The 17,676-nt window shown below is 37.6% G+C and overlaps 1 protein-coding gene across 2 annotated transcripts in view; it reads left to right on the top strand.

Moving 5' to 3' along the window:
• CNTNAP2 (contactin associated protein 2) overlaps positions 1 to 17,676 on the top strand; it is a 1,159,974-nt gene that overhangs the window by 377,165 nt on the left and 765,133 nt on the right. The window contains exon 3 of one of the 2 annotated variants that reach the window (XM_056337119.1): positions 1,149 to 1,342. In XM_056337119.1, coding sequence (XP_056193094.1) covers positions 1,149 to 1,342 — 194 coding nt within the window. Of the gene's footprint in view, positions 1 to 1,148; positions 1,343 to 5,489; positions 5,982 to 17,676 lie in introns of those variants that run through there. The other variant, XM_056337120.1, reaches the window with a different exon arrangement.

Below are 17,676 nucleotides of genomic sequence, written 5' to 3'. Positions count from 1 at the left end.
AAAGAGTTGCTTGCTTGGCAAGCGGGCTAGGCTTGTAACATCAATTGAAATCTATAAATTAAATTAAAAGCAATAAAAATTAGCCCATGGGCCATACGATGTGATTTCATGGTTTGCCAGGCTATTTATTTGGTTAAAAAATAAATAATAAAGAAAAAATCTCCCTGTGTTCACTGTAAATCTGTAAAGGTTTTTTCTTCATCTTTAGTATCTGCTATGAATACAAAGAGAATGATTCCCTACTTTTTTTCTGTATTGATCGATTTTTTTTTGTTTCTTGTATTGAATAATACTTATCATTATAATATCTATCTTAGAGTTTTAATCATTCTCTGCAGTATCCAACTACAATTTTCCCTTAATGTTTTTTTTTTATTTCAGAAGAATAAGAAATTGCATTAACGTCTTAATACTACATTTATCTGTGCATCAATGGCCTTATTTATCTAGAACAGTTCAATGTAGTCTAGTGGCTGAGAAGAATTTTGTTAATAGTATTGCTATCATTAATTCATAGAACCATAAAAAGCAATAACACTTCTGTGAGACATCTGCCAAAGTCATCTGTGACAGCTTGTATACCCAGCAGATCAAAACAGGATCCAGCCCTACAGTACGTGCTCCTTTTTCAATTCTGCTGGTAGATCTTTCGATCTGTGCACTATAGTGAAACAGGAAAGCAGGGAGCTTGCTCTTATTTCCTCCCGTTTTAGCTATATTATCTCTTTAATGTGAGATGCTATTGAAAAGGCATATGAAATCCAAAGATTGTTATTGATTTGTGCCAGCTTACTCTGACAAAAGATTTCATGGCAAATTGGTCAACCCTTGAACAATTATAATTTGGCAAAAACTAATAAACTGTAATTAAGGCATTATAAAGGCATTGGTTCGTTAGCAGACAGTCCATTAAATTAATATAATTATATCATAAAATGATTAAGGCAACAGAGTTAATGCATTTGAAGCCTATGCTAAAGACAATTTAAAAAGAAATGTTCAATCATATTACTCTTGTATATCTTCACATTTTTTTTGGTATGATATTCCTCTCTGCTGGACTGCCCTCTAGCACTCAGCATCTTCATGTGTTCACTTCAAAGGGAGTGTTTGAGGTCTAATCTGTCTCTTCTGTTCCAACCCAACAGGTGCAGGAGGCTGGTCACCATCGGACAGTGACCATTACCAGTGGCTACAGGTGGATTTTGGGAGCAGGAAGCAGCTCAGTGCTGTTGCCACTCAGGGCAGGTATAGCAGCTCGGACTGGATCACTCAGTATCGGATGCTCTACAGTGATACAGGGAGAAACTGGAAACCGTACCACCAAGATGGAAATATCTGGGTAAGTCGTTGGTGACAAATGGAAGCGTATGTTTGGATGTTGTTGGGTGACTGTGGTTTGGGCAACTCTGTACCTTGTTCAGCTCTTCAGTGTTGGTTTTGTGAGAGCAGAGCAGAGCTTGGCTCAGAATGCAGCAGTTCAAGCTGGAGCTGCTGTCAGGAAGCCTGTCCCTGGGTTAGCAAAGCCTGTTTGGGACGATTGAAACTCTCAGAACATGAGGTTATTTGTTGGTAGTCAGTCCTTCATCAATCTTGTGCTTTGGCTTTCCTTTCCCTGCTGTTTCTTTTTAGTAATTTCACGGAGTAAATGTGACACACAAAAATAGCTCTGAAAAATCTGTTTTTAAACGTAACGCTTCAGAAGATAATTTATTCTTTGTGTGTATGTGTACTGGGGACAGCAGTTTGACCATGTATGTATCGTTTTCCATATAGGTGCTGTAGGGATGTGCTGGGTTTGGCTGGGAAGCAGCTAATTTTCTCCATAGTAGCTAGTATGGCCTGTGTTTTAGATTTGTGCTGGAAAGTGTTGATAACACAGAGATGTTTTTGTTATGTTGAGCAGCGCTTGCACAGAGCCAGGGGCTGTTTTGCCTCTCCCCCAACCCCACAGCAAGCAGGCGGGGGTGTGTGTGGGGGTCGGGGCACAAGGGACTGGGAGGTGGGGGGACAGCTGGGGCTACTGACCCCAACTCATCAAAAAGATATTCCATACCATAGGACATCGTGCTCAGTATATAAAGCTGGAGGAAGAAGGAAGCAGGGGACGTTCAGAGTGTTTGTCTTCCCAAGTAACCGTGACACGTGCTGGAGCCCTGCGCTCCTGGGGATGGCGGAGCCGCTGCCTGCCCGTGGAAGCGGTGAATGAATGCCTGGTTTGGCTTTGCTTGCACATGTGGCTTTTGCTTTGCCTATTAAACTCTCTGTCCTAACCTATGAGTTTTCTCACCTTTATTCTTCCAACTCTCTCCCCCATCCCACCGCAGGGAGGGGAGTGAGCAAGCGGCTGCGTGGTGCTTAGTTGCCACTTGGAGTTAAAACATGACAAGGGATATTTATGCTATAATAATTTTAGGAAAAAATATATAATTTGGCTCTGGGTTTTACATTTTTTTGTGGATAAGCTGATAATTTAATTCTTGCTGAAAACAGTAGCCTTCCGTTTTGCTGACAAAATGATGATAGCTATTACTTGACATGCCTATCCTTATAGCAGTTTTTTCAGATAGCTTTTCTTTTTCAAAAGTATACTTTGAAAACAGCAGAATGCTGTCATTATTTCTGAAATCAAATTAAATTGATTAGCTTTTATGCCTCATCAGGAAAATATTGTCAAAGCATACCAGATTTAACATTGTGCTATTTTGGATTCACGTTTTTGCCAGGTGCTTCTTTTATTAAAGGTCTGTTATTAAAATGAAAGTCAAATATAGAGCATAAGGTGAATGGTTTTATCTGTATAAGAGAAACCCGCTTAATATGTGGAGTACATAGAGGCAGTAATTTTTTATTACAGCATTGATTTATTGAAAAAGCCTCCTCCATGTGTCAGATAGGATTCTGAGACAGAAATTAAAGCCGGGGAGACAGACAGGAGTGAAGAGGAAAACGTCGGGTGCTGCTTTAGCCTCCTTAGGACTTGGTGGTATAAATGTTGTTCATCAGGGTAGGGGGGAGCTTGTCCTTAAACTTGATAAATATAAAGTTTCCCTTTTAAGGCCATTTACATACATAAACGTACATATAGCCTTTAGTGTTTATTTTATATGAGATGTAGAAAAGCTTCTTCAACAACCGCTGCTGAAATCATGAACATTTTGTCTCAGGAGGCTGGTAGATGGCTGTGCAGCTGGCTGAGTGACTGATACAGAAGGTAGGACAGTTAGGCTGAGGAAAATCTCCTCCTAGTACCTTGAAGGGAAAATCTTTTGGCAACACATGATTTGGTTGATTTAGTCACAGCTGTGACAGTTGCCGATGTGGTCCGCCGTTCTGAGGGTTTGTAGAAAGTCTTTATTCTCATGTTGTTTCTTAATACAGAAATACTGAAAGCTCCTTGGTGAAAGAACATTTTTTTTTCTCTCTCTTTATTAGAGGTTATGTATGTTTTTTGAATTCAGGGGGGAATACTGTTGGTCTGTTATTGAGCATTGATATCACTTGCAAAACCTGTGACAATTTCTGCAGAAGTCTGCTACTTCTCTTTGGAAGGCTAAATCTTTGGGATATACTTAGCAAGCTGGTTGCTCCAGTACTGCTGTTACTCATGTCCTGCAATTTTTATCCAATACTAGAAAAGCATTTAAAAAAAAAAAAAAAAAAAAAAAAGCTAGAGGTCTTGACACTACTTCTAACTTGCCTAAAGCATTGTTTCTGTTGTTGAATGCTGTCTGGGCCTTGGTTTAATCTGAAAAACACTGTGCTTGTTAGCTTTTAATGTCGTAGGAAGTTCCCAAGGCAGGGGAGGTGCCAGAGCGTGGAGAAATGGAGAAATACAGCTGTACTGTCATCGTAGTGTTGGGAGGAGATGGATTTCCCTGATGTGGCAACAAAGTGGTGCAGAACTGCCCATCACATTTTCCTCTTGGTGTTAGTTTGTACAAGAAATTAAAAGCAGCAGAAGCTGTGAGGGCCAGATCAGACCACATGAGCCAAGTGTCCAGCACTGGCAATTTAAATTCATAATGTCAGATTCTTCCTGACTGAAATGACTATGATGATCTTAAAAAGTCTCATATAATTCTGGCGCCCTTAGAAATCCTTTTTAGGAAGTATTTAGTCTTTCCCTTTGGATTTATACCTTTTGGAAGTTTTACCCGCAGGAGAAATGTGCTATGAAGCCTTTGATTAATGTACCTCTTCCATCATCCCCAAGCCTGAGTGTCATTGTTTCCTGACAATAGTAAATTTAAAATTAAAGGAGAAAGCAAAGAAAAAGAGGAAAAAAGTGCAGAGTTCAACAGTATTTAATGCTAAAGCAGTTATGATATCAAATGACACAGTCACAGGATGAGATATGGGAAACAGAAGGAAATAAAAATAAAGCTTGCTAGATGAGTTGGAAAAGAGAGCAAAGGAGAAATATTTTCCAGCAAAGATCTAGGTAGGACAAACCATGATAATCTGCATAAAATGCTGGAGTGACCCCCTTCTGTATGGATTAGTCAGGGAGGAAAAGAAGTTCTATAATTATCTCCTAAGTAGAAGAGAAATCAAAAGGCTCTCAAGAAGTCTGTGATGGGGAAAGTGCTTTCAAGGTGAATTTAGAGTAAGCTTCCCAGTTCTGTGAAATAGATATTCTGACCCCACCCCTCCTGGGCTTTTGGATATTTTCAGTTTCCATGAATTTTAATAAGATGAGTGAATGTGTCCTTTTTCCATAAAAAGCCTAGCAACTAGAGAATTTTTATCACCTCTCCTATGTTCGCTCTTGTAGTCAGAGATTCTAATTTTGATAGGTCATGAGGTTTCCCTTCATATGTAAATCCACTGGGATGTTTTGTGTACACAATATATCTTTGTTTTGGTGTAGATGCTCATTTTGGTGTCTACGTCAATACCATCCTTCTGTTTGCCTAACAAATACATGATAGGCATGATTCTATATGTAATACTGTTTCCATTACCTAATTCAGACACAGAATGATGTAAATGCCTCACACTAAGCATAATGCAAATATGTCTTATAGATATAACAAGAGAATACTGACGTTTTATGAAAACATTGAGACTCAGATTATAAGCATTCGTGGCAGAGGTTGAGCACCTCTAAGATCTAAGCCTTTTCCAAAGGGAATTGGAAGGTCCTTAGTACAGCTGAAGAAGTCTTATGAGGTGTCATCTTTTAAAATGTGATTATTCTAGTAGGACTTGTAATCAGCTCTCATCAATCTTCTTTTCATATTCTTGGGGATATCAAAGTCAGGGTGATGAAGGAGAATGTGTTACTGTAATTACGAGTTTTTTAAAAAAATACTGATGGGAAAGGTGGAGTGCAGACCCTTTGCACATGACCTCCAAATTATATTCTGCAGTTGACTTATCTTCAGCTTCAGCGAACTTCAGTGGAGTTGTAAAGATGTCAAGGAAAGCAGATTTTGCTTTTTTTACAGAAAATTTAGCCCTAGACCAGGTGGCTGCTGCTTCAGTTGAGCTGCATGTTTTTCTGGGTTATTTGTTGTTTTTCTTTCAGCTTTTTTTAAACTTGCATTGCATTACGCATATCATCTGCTTTTGTAGTATTTTTATTACTGAAAAGATATTGAGTCATCATATAGCTTTCACTATGAAGAATGATTTCTGGAAAGGAATTCAATTTATCTATTTACCTACTGGCTTTAAACACAATTTTTATTTTCTTTTTTTTTTTTTTTTTTTAATACTGCTCATTCTGTTCCTTTTAAAGGTGAAATAATGAGAAGTCCAGTAAGTTAACTGTAAAATGAGCTTTGTGTTTTTCTGGGCACTGAGGAGCAGCATACTGTCAGAGAAATTCAGTCCATTAAATTAAATGCTTCTCGTTGGTGTTGAAGGAAGGAAGCTGGTACAGCACAGTGGATTTAGCTTGCATAGGAACTCCCAGCATTTCAGAGTATTTTGATGCAGTATTGAGCCAAAATTCATTGTGAAAAGAAGCACAGGTGAGTTGGATGATTAACTTTTTCAGGCTGTGAGAGACTTCAGATGTTTAATACTCTTGGGTGTCTTTGGAAATACCAACCATCAGACAGATCTAAAGTAACATCTTATGTCTAGGTAGATATAAGACTATCACCTGCAGCTCTACCTAGCTGGAATAACATGGGCACCATCTGCTCCGCATTTCTGTTCATCCTGACATGCTAATTCTGGTTAGATTATCCAGAAAAAAAAAAAAAAAAATCTATAAGCCTTATATTCCCAGTACCTTTCACCTGCTCTACAGAGCATCATTTATAGCTAACCAAGGACTTACGTCTTACGGTACAATGATTTGTGTAAGGAACTACAAGTGAAGAAGAATAAATTCTAGCATACCCCTACTCTATGGACATGCAACAATTATTTGCTTTGCAAAAACTGTCACTGCTGAGAGCCACCTTATTTCCATGACCCTAAACTAAAGAGTAATGAAGGAATCTGTGAAAGACTTGTTGAGTTTGATACTTACAGCTGTTCTCTTTTTTTTGTGGGCACTTCATAAGGTCTTGAGTGGAAACTTACTTCATAGAAAGCTTTGGTAGATTAATGGGTTTATGGGCCTGGATTTTTTGCTTGTGTGTTGGGGTTTTTTAGGGTGGGTTGTTTTTTTTTTTTTGGTTGGTTGATTATTTTTTTTAAGTACTTTTAAAGAATGAAATAATCTTATTAAATGTATTTAGTTTGTATGGCATTATACTGACTTACAGTTATGAAAACATTAAAAATAAATATGAAATGTGATTAACGTGGTCTGTGACCTGCCATTTGCTGTTGCTGGGCTGCTACTGGAATATGAGATACTGTACAGACCTATTTAAACATGACAAAGTGGTTTGATATATTAGACAGTGCAGAAGTTTTGACCATTGGTTTTAGTGAGGCCCTGAAGCCTTTCGGGAATGTTGTGAATTTATTCTTGTTTTCTATTTAAGGATTCCCTGACCTATTCTGTCTGGAACAATTTTTATGTCTGGTATCTTGCTGTCTCCATAGCAAGGCCTGCAAGGTGACCAGTGTAATTTTTACTGGCTTTTAATTCTCCAGGTACTTTTATTACTAGAAACACCTCTTTTAAAATATAACTTTCCTTCCATGTGAAGGGGGGGTGGGGGTGGGGAAATCTCATCTTTTTTCCTGGATTGTCCTGTCTGCCTTTTCTCAATTTCCTTATGCCTTAGCTTGCCTGGATGTTATGTCCTTGAGTCCCTTTCTCCCATGCCTTTATCTTATAAAGATTGCTTCATTCACTTGCAACAACCAATATCACTTTTATGTGGGTGTATTGAGAGAATGAGGAGTTGTAACTCCTGCTGAAGTCGATATGTCTCGGCATTTAGTGTACATTGCTAACCTATACGTTGAGGGCCCATGACATAAAGGGTATGGATGTAGGAAAATATTTCTTTTGCTGTAGTGAAGCTAAACTCTCTTATAGATCTAATGTAATAGTCCCTGCTATTATGTAAAAATATATATATATATAAATAAGAAAAATAAAGTGGTGATGGGACACGTTTAGAAATTTTTCGAAACCCTAAATAAAAGTACTTTATAGATAAACATCAGTGCTGTCCTCAAGAAGCCTGTTTCCTAATCTCCTCTGCTTTGTGTGGTAGTTATTAAGAGAAATTGTAAAAACTTTTAATGGCTTTAGAAAAGTACACTTGTAGTTGTCTGAAATATCATGGCAAAATATACCTATGCCACAGCCTGTATTTGTGTTAAAATAACAGAAGATGTTTACATGTTGGAATACTAAGAATAACACCAAATATGGATAAACAGTAATGCTGGTTTCAAATCCTGACTTTTCTGATAAGCAAAAATAAATACTTACAGGAGTCTAACTATATAATGTATTTCACATAGGAAGTTATGGCCACCTTATAAGACCTTCCAAACAGATTTTTGTTTAGACTTCTTGAAATCGCATATTTTGTACAGGAAGGAAAGACCTTTTATGATTTTTTTTAGCAGAAATATGGATTAATGAATTTGTTTATTACTTTAAATACCATTTTTTAAGATAAAGATACACTGACATTTTGGGAATGGGTTTGGTCAGATACAAAATTAGGATATTTTTTCACTGCAAACTACTCATCCTGTTTGTGAGAGAAAGATTCTGTAATTCTGTTAGGCTCCCACCGTATGCACAAGCAGAACTATTTTAATCTATCACAGAGTACTGCAAGTAGACAGAGGACAAAATTATTCCTGATGCAGTGGCAGTGTCTGAGCCCTACCTTACTTCTCTACAGGCCATTAAAGAAAAAATTAATTGAAATAACATATTCAAGCTTTGCACTGTAGTCTGTTAGAGCGTTTCCATTCCAAAGGACCATTTTCTGATCTGTTTTTCTTAGCTTGACTACTTGTCCTTTTTTTGTTAAAACATCACATTTTAAACACAGATATCTAAAGGCAGGCATGTAAATCCATTTCTTAGCTCTCTGATGGCTTGGTTTCCACATACCTTAAGAGTGTCATCATCTTGCAATGAATACAATGTGCAGGTCCTTAAGCAAGCCTGCAAGAGTGCATTGTGTACTTAATCAGCTCAGCAATTACAATAGTCATAGTCATAGCTGAATGTCATCACGCCTCCGCTAACAAATCTTTCTAAGGCTTTGTAGCTTATGCATAGAACCGAGCAAGACCCAAACGGGCTGCTGCACTGGGCTTGCATAATGGTAACGCTTCCAGTTCTCAGGTGGTGTGTATAGCGCTGAGCGCACTGTAGGCTCTTCAAAATCCTGGCGTAGTTATGTAGGTTATTTTCAAACCTTTCTAGAAAGCCTGAATGCTTGCTTAGGTGATTGAACCACAGGTGAATTTTCAACCTGTTTTAATTCTTACTGGTTCTCTATAGACACCCTATTGAATGGCTAGATTAAGATCTACTGAATGTGACTGTAGCAATTTCCTTGCTACTTGTCAGCCCTCTTTTTTTTTTTTTTTGTACAACATGTATGTATATATCAATTACTTTATGTGACTCTTATAGCCGAAGGCCAGCATGTCACCAAAAAACTCCTGAGTTTTTATTGTTGAGACATACTGGGGTTTATATTATTTTATTTATATATTGAATAAAAAGTAGATCTAATGATATAGCTAATGTTTCATTTGAATAAAATTATGGTTAGAAATAGCAAGTTGTAGTGATCTACACGGATTTAAAATTAAAAAGATAAAAATCATGATGTAGCTAGCAGACATGTCTTAAATTAAATTAGAAAATGTGGTTACAAGTCATGAGTCTTGCCCATTTACTCTGTCATAAGGTTGCATTATATTAAAATACTTCTGAGTGCATTTGAAAAAGCTGATCTTCGAAGGACTTCCTTAGTTCCTTCCTATTTCTTTCCCATTAAACTCTAGACCAGATTGCTCAGAGAGGTTGCAAGGGAGCCGAACCAAATGACCTGCAGAAGTTCCTTCCAGCCTGTAATTCGGGATGGTGTCTGAGATTTGCCCAAATTGCGAGCTGTTGAAATGACGAGGCAGATCAAGCCTGATGTATTCTGTGCTTCTCCACTCTTTGATGCATGTGGCTTTCATTTCTGTCTGCAGTTTATAGTTGCCTTCAGTTTCTGTAGTGAGATACATCTTAGAATGTCCCTTACTATTAGGAAACTTCAGATGTTAGTTCTAGCTTCAAGGCAAAACCCATTGATAACACCAGTAACCTAGTCACGGTTCAGCATTTCCCTCTTAAGAGTGCATTTGCAAAATTATGTAAATTCTGATCCAGTAAACACTCCCCTGCCTAACTTCAAATGCTGAAATTAAACTAATAAGACTAAATGTCTAAAAGAGAGTATACATGGTCTGGGAGTACGTCCAAGTGTATTGGTACTTGGAAAAAGGAACAATGGTCTTACTGAACTTCTGTGGGAAGTACTACAGGTAATTAAAACCTTACCTTAAATGTTAGGGAGATGTAAAGCAGTTCTCAGCTTTCATTTGCTTGGCACTGGTAAAAAAGAAACTGCACAAAGCTGTGGTGCATCACTCTGGGTGTTTTATTTATTAACAAAAAAAAAAAGAAAAAAGTTTGGATTTTCCTTTAATAATGAACAAAAAAGACACTAAGAGCTCTTAAAGTGATGCAGGTGTGCATTGCAAATTTTAAAATCCTTAGATTTGGAGATGGACATAGACAGCACTTTATGTTTCTCAAGAATGTGCGTTTTGAAGCCTAAAGGTTTGTGTTAGGCAGAATAGAGGCGGGGTTGTGCTAGTACATGAAAGATGTGATTGTGGTAATTCCCATGCATCTAAGGCATTTTGCTGTATAACTTCTGTTGCCTGTGGGGTCTGGTATGCAGAAAGCATAGCTTGTAACAGGTTCGCTTCCATTTGCCTCTTGGGTCACTAGATGTTAAGGAAGATGAGCGTAATTACCTAGGAGCAATTAATGACTGAATACACAAACATTCACTTCCATGTAAATTTTTGGGCTTGTGCACCTCTGGAATTTAGCCTCTGGTCCTCCCTGGAGATTGGTACTTATTAACCAAGGAGACTGAGCTTTACACAGAAAGAAGTGAGATAACGCATGGTGGGAGGCTGACAATTTAACACCGAGTGCCTGGCTTCCAAATCAACACAGCTGCTCAAGTAAGTTTTCACAAAAGTATTTATCTGCACAAGTACCTGTGATCTGAAGCCCCTTTAACACTGGAAAGTGGATCCCTTCCTTCAGGAAAATTACTTTTCATTCTTTTTCCTGGAATTTAAAAATAAATTTAAAAAAAGGGGGGAAAAACCTCAAACACTACCACGTTTCTTTAGCAGTGTGTAAACTCTGATCGGCTTCAGAGCAGAAGTGCATTTTAAGGGGAAATTTGACAATGCTGCTGCACTATGTATCCGTGGGTGTATAGATAACTTCAGCCTGAGGGTTCTTAATCTGACACATTTCATGAGCAGTAAAATCACATTAAAAATATGAAAAAGTTAGACTCTTGCCAAGAAAACTCCTATGTACTACTTTTAAAATTTTCTTCTTGCCTTGGATTATTTTATATATATATATATATATGTATATCCTCAGACTCCTTAAGATAGAGAATAATGCATTGCTTATTGACGTAGATTCTATTCAGAAAGGTATATAAAGAAGCCTGTCACTTTTCGCTGGTACTTAATTCTAACTTCTATTGGGTTCAATAGAAAGCATGAGTAAATTAAATATGTGCTTAAACTTCCCTGAAATGTGTTGCTTTTGTATCATCGTGCACTCTGTACTCTCTGGTATTTTACAAATTGTTTTTGTGTAACATAAAATAGCAATTATTTTTAGCAAATTAGGTATGATAATATTTTCCACTACCTTTTATAGTGTATGTGCTTATGCACACAGATCGTGAGTTATCTTTACTAAAAAACTGGTTTAGTAATGTGAATAAAAGTAAAGGAAAAACTTACGGAAGTTTCTAAATTGCAATACATCATTGTTAGATGCAACAAACCCGTTCAAGTAAGGCATTACTGTGGGTTAATAGTGCTACAACTCTAACTTCTTCTAGACAAATAGAGGAAAACTTGCTTTAATTTGTTTCCAGTCTCTCAAACGTGTCTATCATACAGTTTTATGTGCAGAAATTTAACTAAAATGATGTAATATAAACTTACAAAGCTATAATAGGATTTGCATTAGTGGAGTTGCAGGCAAAATTGATTCATATTGATCTTCAGAACTTGATGTGGAACCATTCCTCCCAACACTGCTTGCCTGACCACAAAATGCCAGGACAGAGGAGTAAGTCTTGGCTACTACAGCACTAAGGGCTCAGTAAGGGGTAAGTCTTGTTTTAGCTATAGTATAAACTAGTTTTAGTTAGCTTGGTGATACCCTTACCCCAGCTGTGATCAGCTGACAATACTTTTTCTTTTTAAATATTAATTGGCTATGCTGAATGCTGAGTTGTGTTAAACGCTAATTTTAATTAGCACATTTTCCAATGTGCTTAGCTGATGTTAAATGCTTGGCAAGCATTTGTCTGTGCATTCATCTTAATGAGGCTACTCACAGGAAGAGATTCTTCCTGTCTGGAGGAACAATTGCACCATCTAAATGTTAGGAAGTAGAAGTCTAAAATATTGGTTTGCAAATGGTTTTTCAAGGTAGTATGTTGACTTTGTCTTACCAAATCAGCATAAAAATTCTCCATAAAATAAACTCTTAGGTATTAACAGGTTTCTTACATTCAGGTCTGTTCTCTAAAAATGATAGAGGAAAGTATGCAATGGATCAACATGATCCTGAAGGTTTTTTAGTTTCATGCTAGGGTTATAAACTAGGTAGAAAAAGCGAGGAAGTGACTTTAAAAAATAGAAAAGTGTACTTAAAGCAAGAATGACATACATACTTCTGGCCAGATCCAGCCAATTGCTTGTACAAAGATTCTTGTACTGAAGGATTTGCAGGGCAAAGTAGTTTTAAACTTAGAAAGTTTGAATGTGACTGTGGAGGGATGAGGAGGAAAAATATTCTCTTCTGCTCATCACTTATTTGACCTTAGTTATTTCATTCCTTTGAAATATTTAGAAGAATAAGATCAGTTTCTGATGTGTGACTTCGTTCCTTTCACTTTGTTACAGTATTTAGACAGTGAGTTATGACAAAAATTGATGCCAGCTGAGGATAGATTCAGTCTTTTTTTCAAACTTTTCAGCTTTATTGGTCCATATTGTAGATTTACTGGAAACTGGGTACAGTTTTGTACACATACTTTTCCTGTTCCCATCAAACCAGCTTCCTTAATTCATGATAGATTTTACCAAAGTGCCAGAGAGACAGGAGAAAGTGAGGAGAGGAGAGGGAGAGTGCTGCTGGACAGACATACTCAAGATGTACCGCTTTAAAGCAGCATTTTCAAAGTGTAAAGAGTTCATTTTCATAAATCAGGTAACTCCCAGTGCTCCAAGAAATAAGGCAAAGCTGCTGACATGCACTGTTGTTAAGTTTCTGTAGAGAAAATGAGTTCAGAGGCAGTTGGGAGCAACTGTAACACAGACTTAAAGCTTTTGAGACTTGAAGAGTATGATTATTTTACACTCAGACATTTTTTTCAGTATAAAAAGATGGGACAGATGTTCTGCAGGAGAGGTAAGGGACCAGGTTAATATTTAGTTAACAATGAAATTTTAAAGGCAGAGGTCAAACTCTCTGTCTAGGGGGAAAAAGAAATAACACGTGAACATTGTACTATTTTGGACAACAAGACCATGCAAATTCTGCAGCTATGAAACTGATAAAACTTTACTATGATATATATATAGATATAGATATATAAGATTGATAATTGTTAACTTAAGGGGAGAGGAGGAACGGGAACTTTGTCAACCTCAAGTATTTAATCAGTGGAATTAAGCCAAGAAAGAGATAATTCCTGGTGTATGAGAGCAAATGGTAATGACAGACCTCAAGCTGAACTCAGAGCCTTTTGGCATGGCCAGGCTGTCCATGTCAGGTTAAAAAAAAAAAGTTTAGCTGAGAACAAAATAGATCAATGATAAGAGTTCGGTTTTGACTGTCTCACTGGGCAACCTATTGATTAGCTCTTTTCCCCATATTTTATTCAAGTCTGTGACTAGTGGAGTGCTTTTATTATTGCTTTTGTTATTTAGCAAGAAGTTACTGACAGATATATTAGTTCGAACTGTTTTCAGATTCATTATTCTATCCTTATTTTCAAGGTTAGGTTGGTAGGAAACCATTAAATACTGCTACTTCCACTTACAAAGACTTTCAGGACTTCTGTATCATGACATATCCTGATACAAGTTGCCACTGCAAATGTTAGGATCCTGCTTATATTATAGCTAGATTTGCAACATAGATGTGGGGTTTGTGTTTCTTTTAGGAATTCTTGAGGACATAAAAACTAATTCATGGCTTCCTAGCTCTTTCACACATAATATTTTTCCCATCTCTGGACTGCCTGATACGTGTGAGGAGTGTCTTGGGAGTGGAAAGAGAGATGGAATGCATAACCTGCTGATCCTTAGCATCTTTAGCTAATGTATTAAATCTGGTGAATTAACATATTTGTTGTAAATCCTTGCACTGGAGAGGAAGAAGTTCTTTTTTTATAAAGGTACAGGTTCCTTCTCTCCTGTTAGTACTGTAGCTGTAAATGCTGTAAAATCTAAAATTATTGTGATTTAGAAGTATTTAAGCAATTACTGTTGTCACATTTTGGTTTGAGAGCTAAAAGCTTCAGTCTTTGAAATCAGATTAAAAACCTTATTAATTTCTGAATAAGGGATAGAACCATTAATATAGTAGCTAGAGCACACAATTTCTATTTATCTGAGGATTGCAAATACTGTAAAATGGCTTTACTGAAATCTAGTTATGGTATATGTATTGTACAAGTCCGATGAATAATAAAAATTGTAGAGATGCATAAGCTACAGGAACCTCAATTTTCTATCCTATTAGTAACTCCTTAAAACATGCAATGGTAATCAAAGCAACTAGTTAAAGTAAATTAGCTTACTGATAAAGGTAATAAAAACCCTGTCATTTCCACAACTTGTATTGCTACTTTAAAGTTACAGCACTGTAGGAACATCATGTGTGTCAACGTAAATCCACTCCCTGCAGTGCCCAAGGCAGCAGGGCATTAGTGGGCACATTGCAGTTGGGGAAGAGATGCCAAAGAGGGAAGCATGACTTCCTCTTCTGCGCGACACCTAGTGCCATGCCTGACCTGTGGAGGTAAGGTAAAACCCTCTGTGATGCTCACAGCTCCTTTCTGGACAAGACATCTGCATAATTACATCCTTTTCCTCTTCTAGCTAGATTTTAACCGCTTTTTTTTGTTTTATTTTTTCCTTCACTGAAATTTACTTGTGTCCTTACACACATTGGAGTCACAGTCTCCTATCAATGAAATGTGCCCTTGATCTTTCCCCTAATTTTGTTGCACTTTTCTGTTGTTGTCAAAGCAAATCACGCTGGGTGTAACATGCCTGAGTACAATGTAATAGGTTCACGTTGTTTCTAACGTTGTTTTCTTTCCTTGTGGCAATTTTCATTGAATTTTCTCAGTGGCTTTTGGTATTCTTTCTGCTTTGAAGACAGGGACAACCTTCAGTTTGTTTCTTCGTCTCTTCAGAAGTCTTTCAAGAGAAGCCTTTGCACAGGGAACATTTCTACTTCCCCTGCCCGCCACCATCTAATTTCTTCCAGCGTTAAACTGTAACGAGATACTTTTAAGTAGAGACGTTTAAATTTTCCATTTTGTGGGAATGCTTACTGAATATCCATATTTGCTAAAACCACTAGGTCTTAGTTGCTCTAAAGTGTGGTTGTACTGGCTAAGGTAAGCAGCATCTCATCAGAATGAGCCTTAAGCCTTGAAACACTTAAAGGGTGAAACGGGAATATAGTAATGCATAAGTGGTCCAATGTGATAATTGAAAGGGTCTCTTCTCTTGCTATAAATCTTATTGTAAAATAAAACATTTTTTGCAAATAATGGCATTGATATGCTGAACCTGGTGCATTATGGAGTGTGGTTCAACATGAAAATATTTTGATCTGTTTAAAAGCCTGCGTGTGTGGCAGAGAAACAGAGAAAGTAAATATGGATATGGATTACTAAGCCTTCTTAAAAGAAATAGATTTGTAGGGTCAGTGGCAGAGTCAAGGAGATGTAATAGAGATTTCAGTTCTCTGAACTGTGTTAATATTTGATGTGGGTAGAGAATGTGGAATGCCATTGGTTCTAAAGAGAGTTTCTTGGTGCTAGCTAGCATCCTCTCTTTACTCATTGTGGAAAGCTGAAGTTGAAGAACTATATGTTGTCATGTGAACCAAAAAACCCCAAACAACTATTCTAAGTATTCCAGAAGAGTTTAGAAATACATATATAGGAGATACAGTTTTATGTTTTACTGTTCTTAGAGGGGGTTTAGAGCAATAAGCCTGGTGAAGGGTCTAGAGCCCAAGTCTGATGAGGAGCAGCTGAGGGAACTGGGGTGGGGTGGGGAGGTGGAGGCGGGGGGGGTGTTAGTCCAGAGAGGAGGAAGCTCAGGGGGGACCTGATGGCTCCCTACAGCTGCCTGACAGGGGCTGTAGGCAGGGGGGGTCAGTCTCTGCTCCCAGGTAACAAGCGACAGGACAAGAGCAAATGGCCTCAGGTTTTGCCAGGGGAGGTTTAGATTGGATATTAGGAAACATTTCTTCACTGAAAGGTTGCTCAGGCATTGGAACAGGCTGCCCAGGGAGGTGGTGGAATCACCATCCCTGGAGGTGTTTAAAATACACAGAGATGCAGTGCTTAGCAATATGGTTCAGTGATGGATTTGGCAGTTCTGGGTTCATGGTTGGACTTGATGATCTTAAAGGTCTTTTCCATCCTAAATGATTCCATGATTCTGATACAGTGCTTTAAAGATGGATGGCCTGGGTATTTGTTATACCAGTCGTGCAAAGCTTTGCTATATTCAAAAGGTAATATTTTTAAACCTTGTTTTGGAAGAAATTGTGGTCACTTCTGTCTGTCATTTTGAAGAAAGATCATCTCAAGAATAAGTGTTCTTTGTAAGCTGTGTAGGAATTTAGTCATGAGATCTGAAGTTTGAGATAAATGTAAATAAGAATATTTGAATGCAATTACAAGCCCCAGCTTTATAATAGAAATCAGCTTTACATGTAGAAGCAGGCTATAGTTCTCTAGAGTGACACTTATCTTCCTTAATCATGACATTTTTTTCTTCCTGCAATTTCTTGCATTGCTCACTATGCATCTTTTAGCTCATTCAAGAAATTAGTCTGGGGGTTAACACTCAGCAAGCTATTAAGTGACTAGTGTGTAACAAATGTCTTGAGGAAAAAATAATATTGCATTCACTACATCTTACACAGAAATGCTTAATGCAGAAAGTAAGTTACAAGGGCAACGCAACTTTCACCAGATTTTAGTGCATGACCTTGCAATCTTTCCTTTTCACCTAGCTGTAAGCACAGATGCATGCAAAAGTGAGAAACAGAGATGTATCATTTGTTTCTCTTACTCTGCTCTTCCTATAAATCTCTGCTGCTTTCACTCATCATTGTATGTTATTGCTTTCCCCTTTCCCTTGTCTCCATCCAGCAGTCATGGTTTTTGCTTCATTCACAATGTAGAGCAAATGCAGAACAAATATATTGTCCACAATAGAGCTTTTGGGTAGCAGCTGCCTTTCTTCTTCATATTGGGCTACATCTGATCATCTTCCATCACATCCCCTTGCCACCCCGCATCTGATCAAATCACAGCATCACTGATGTCTGCTCAAAACGGAAGGCATACTGCCTTGTCTCACACACTAATATTAGCTGAAGCTTTCAGGGTAAGGAAAATTCAGTCAATGACCAATCTCAGTGTGCTAAAGGTTAGAAAAAGTCATAAGTAACCCTAACCTGGATGTTAAGTGGCTTATTAACTGAACATATAAATCTGCCTTAGATTTCTGCTTTTTTCCCCTCTCTAATGACAAATCCCCATGTCTGCCTTCGACATCTTAAAGTGACAGGACCATAAGACCTGATAAAATCTTGTTTCGTTGTAGCCACAGCAATTATTCTCATTGTCGTACCCATGAACCCTCATTCTTGGTTTATGTAGCACTGGGTTTTTAATGCACTAA

This window comes from Falco biarmicus, chromosome 4 (assembly GCF_023638135.1).
Source record: "Falco biarmicus isolate bFalBia1 chromosome 4, bFalBia1.pri, whole genome shotgun sequence".
Classification (NCBI taxonomy): domain Eukaryota; kingdom Metazoa; phylum Chordata; class Aves; order Falconiformes; family Falconidae; genus Falco; species Falco biarmicus.
This window is presented reverse-complemented; position numbering and strand designations above follow the sequence as displayed.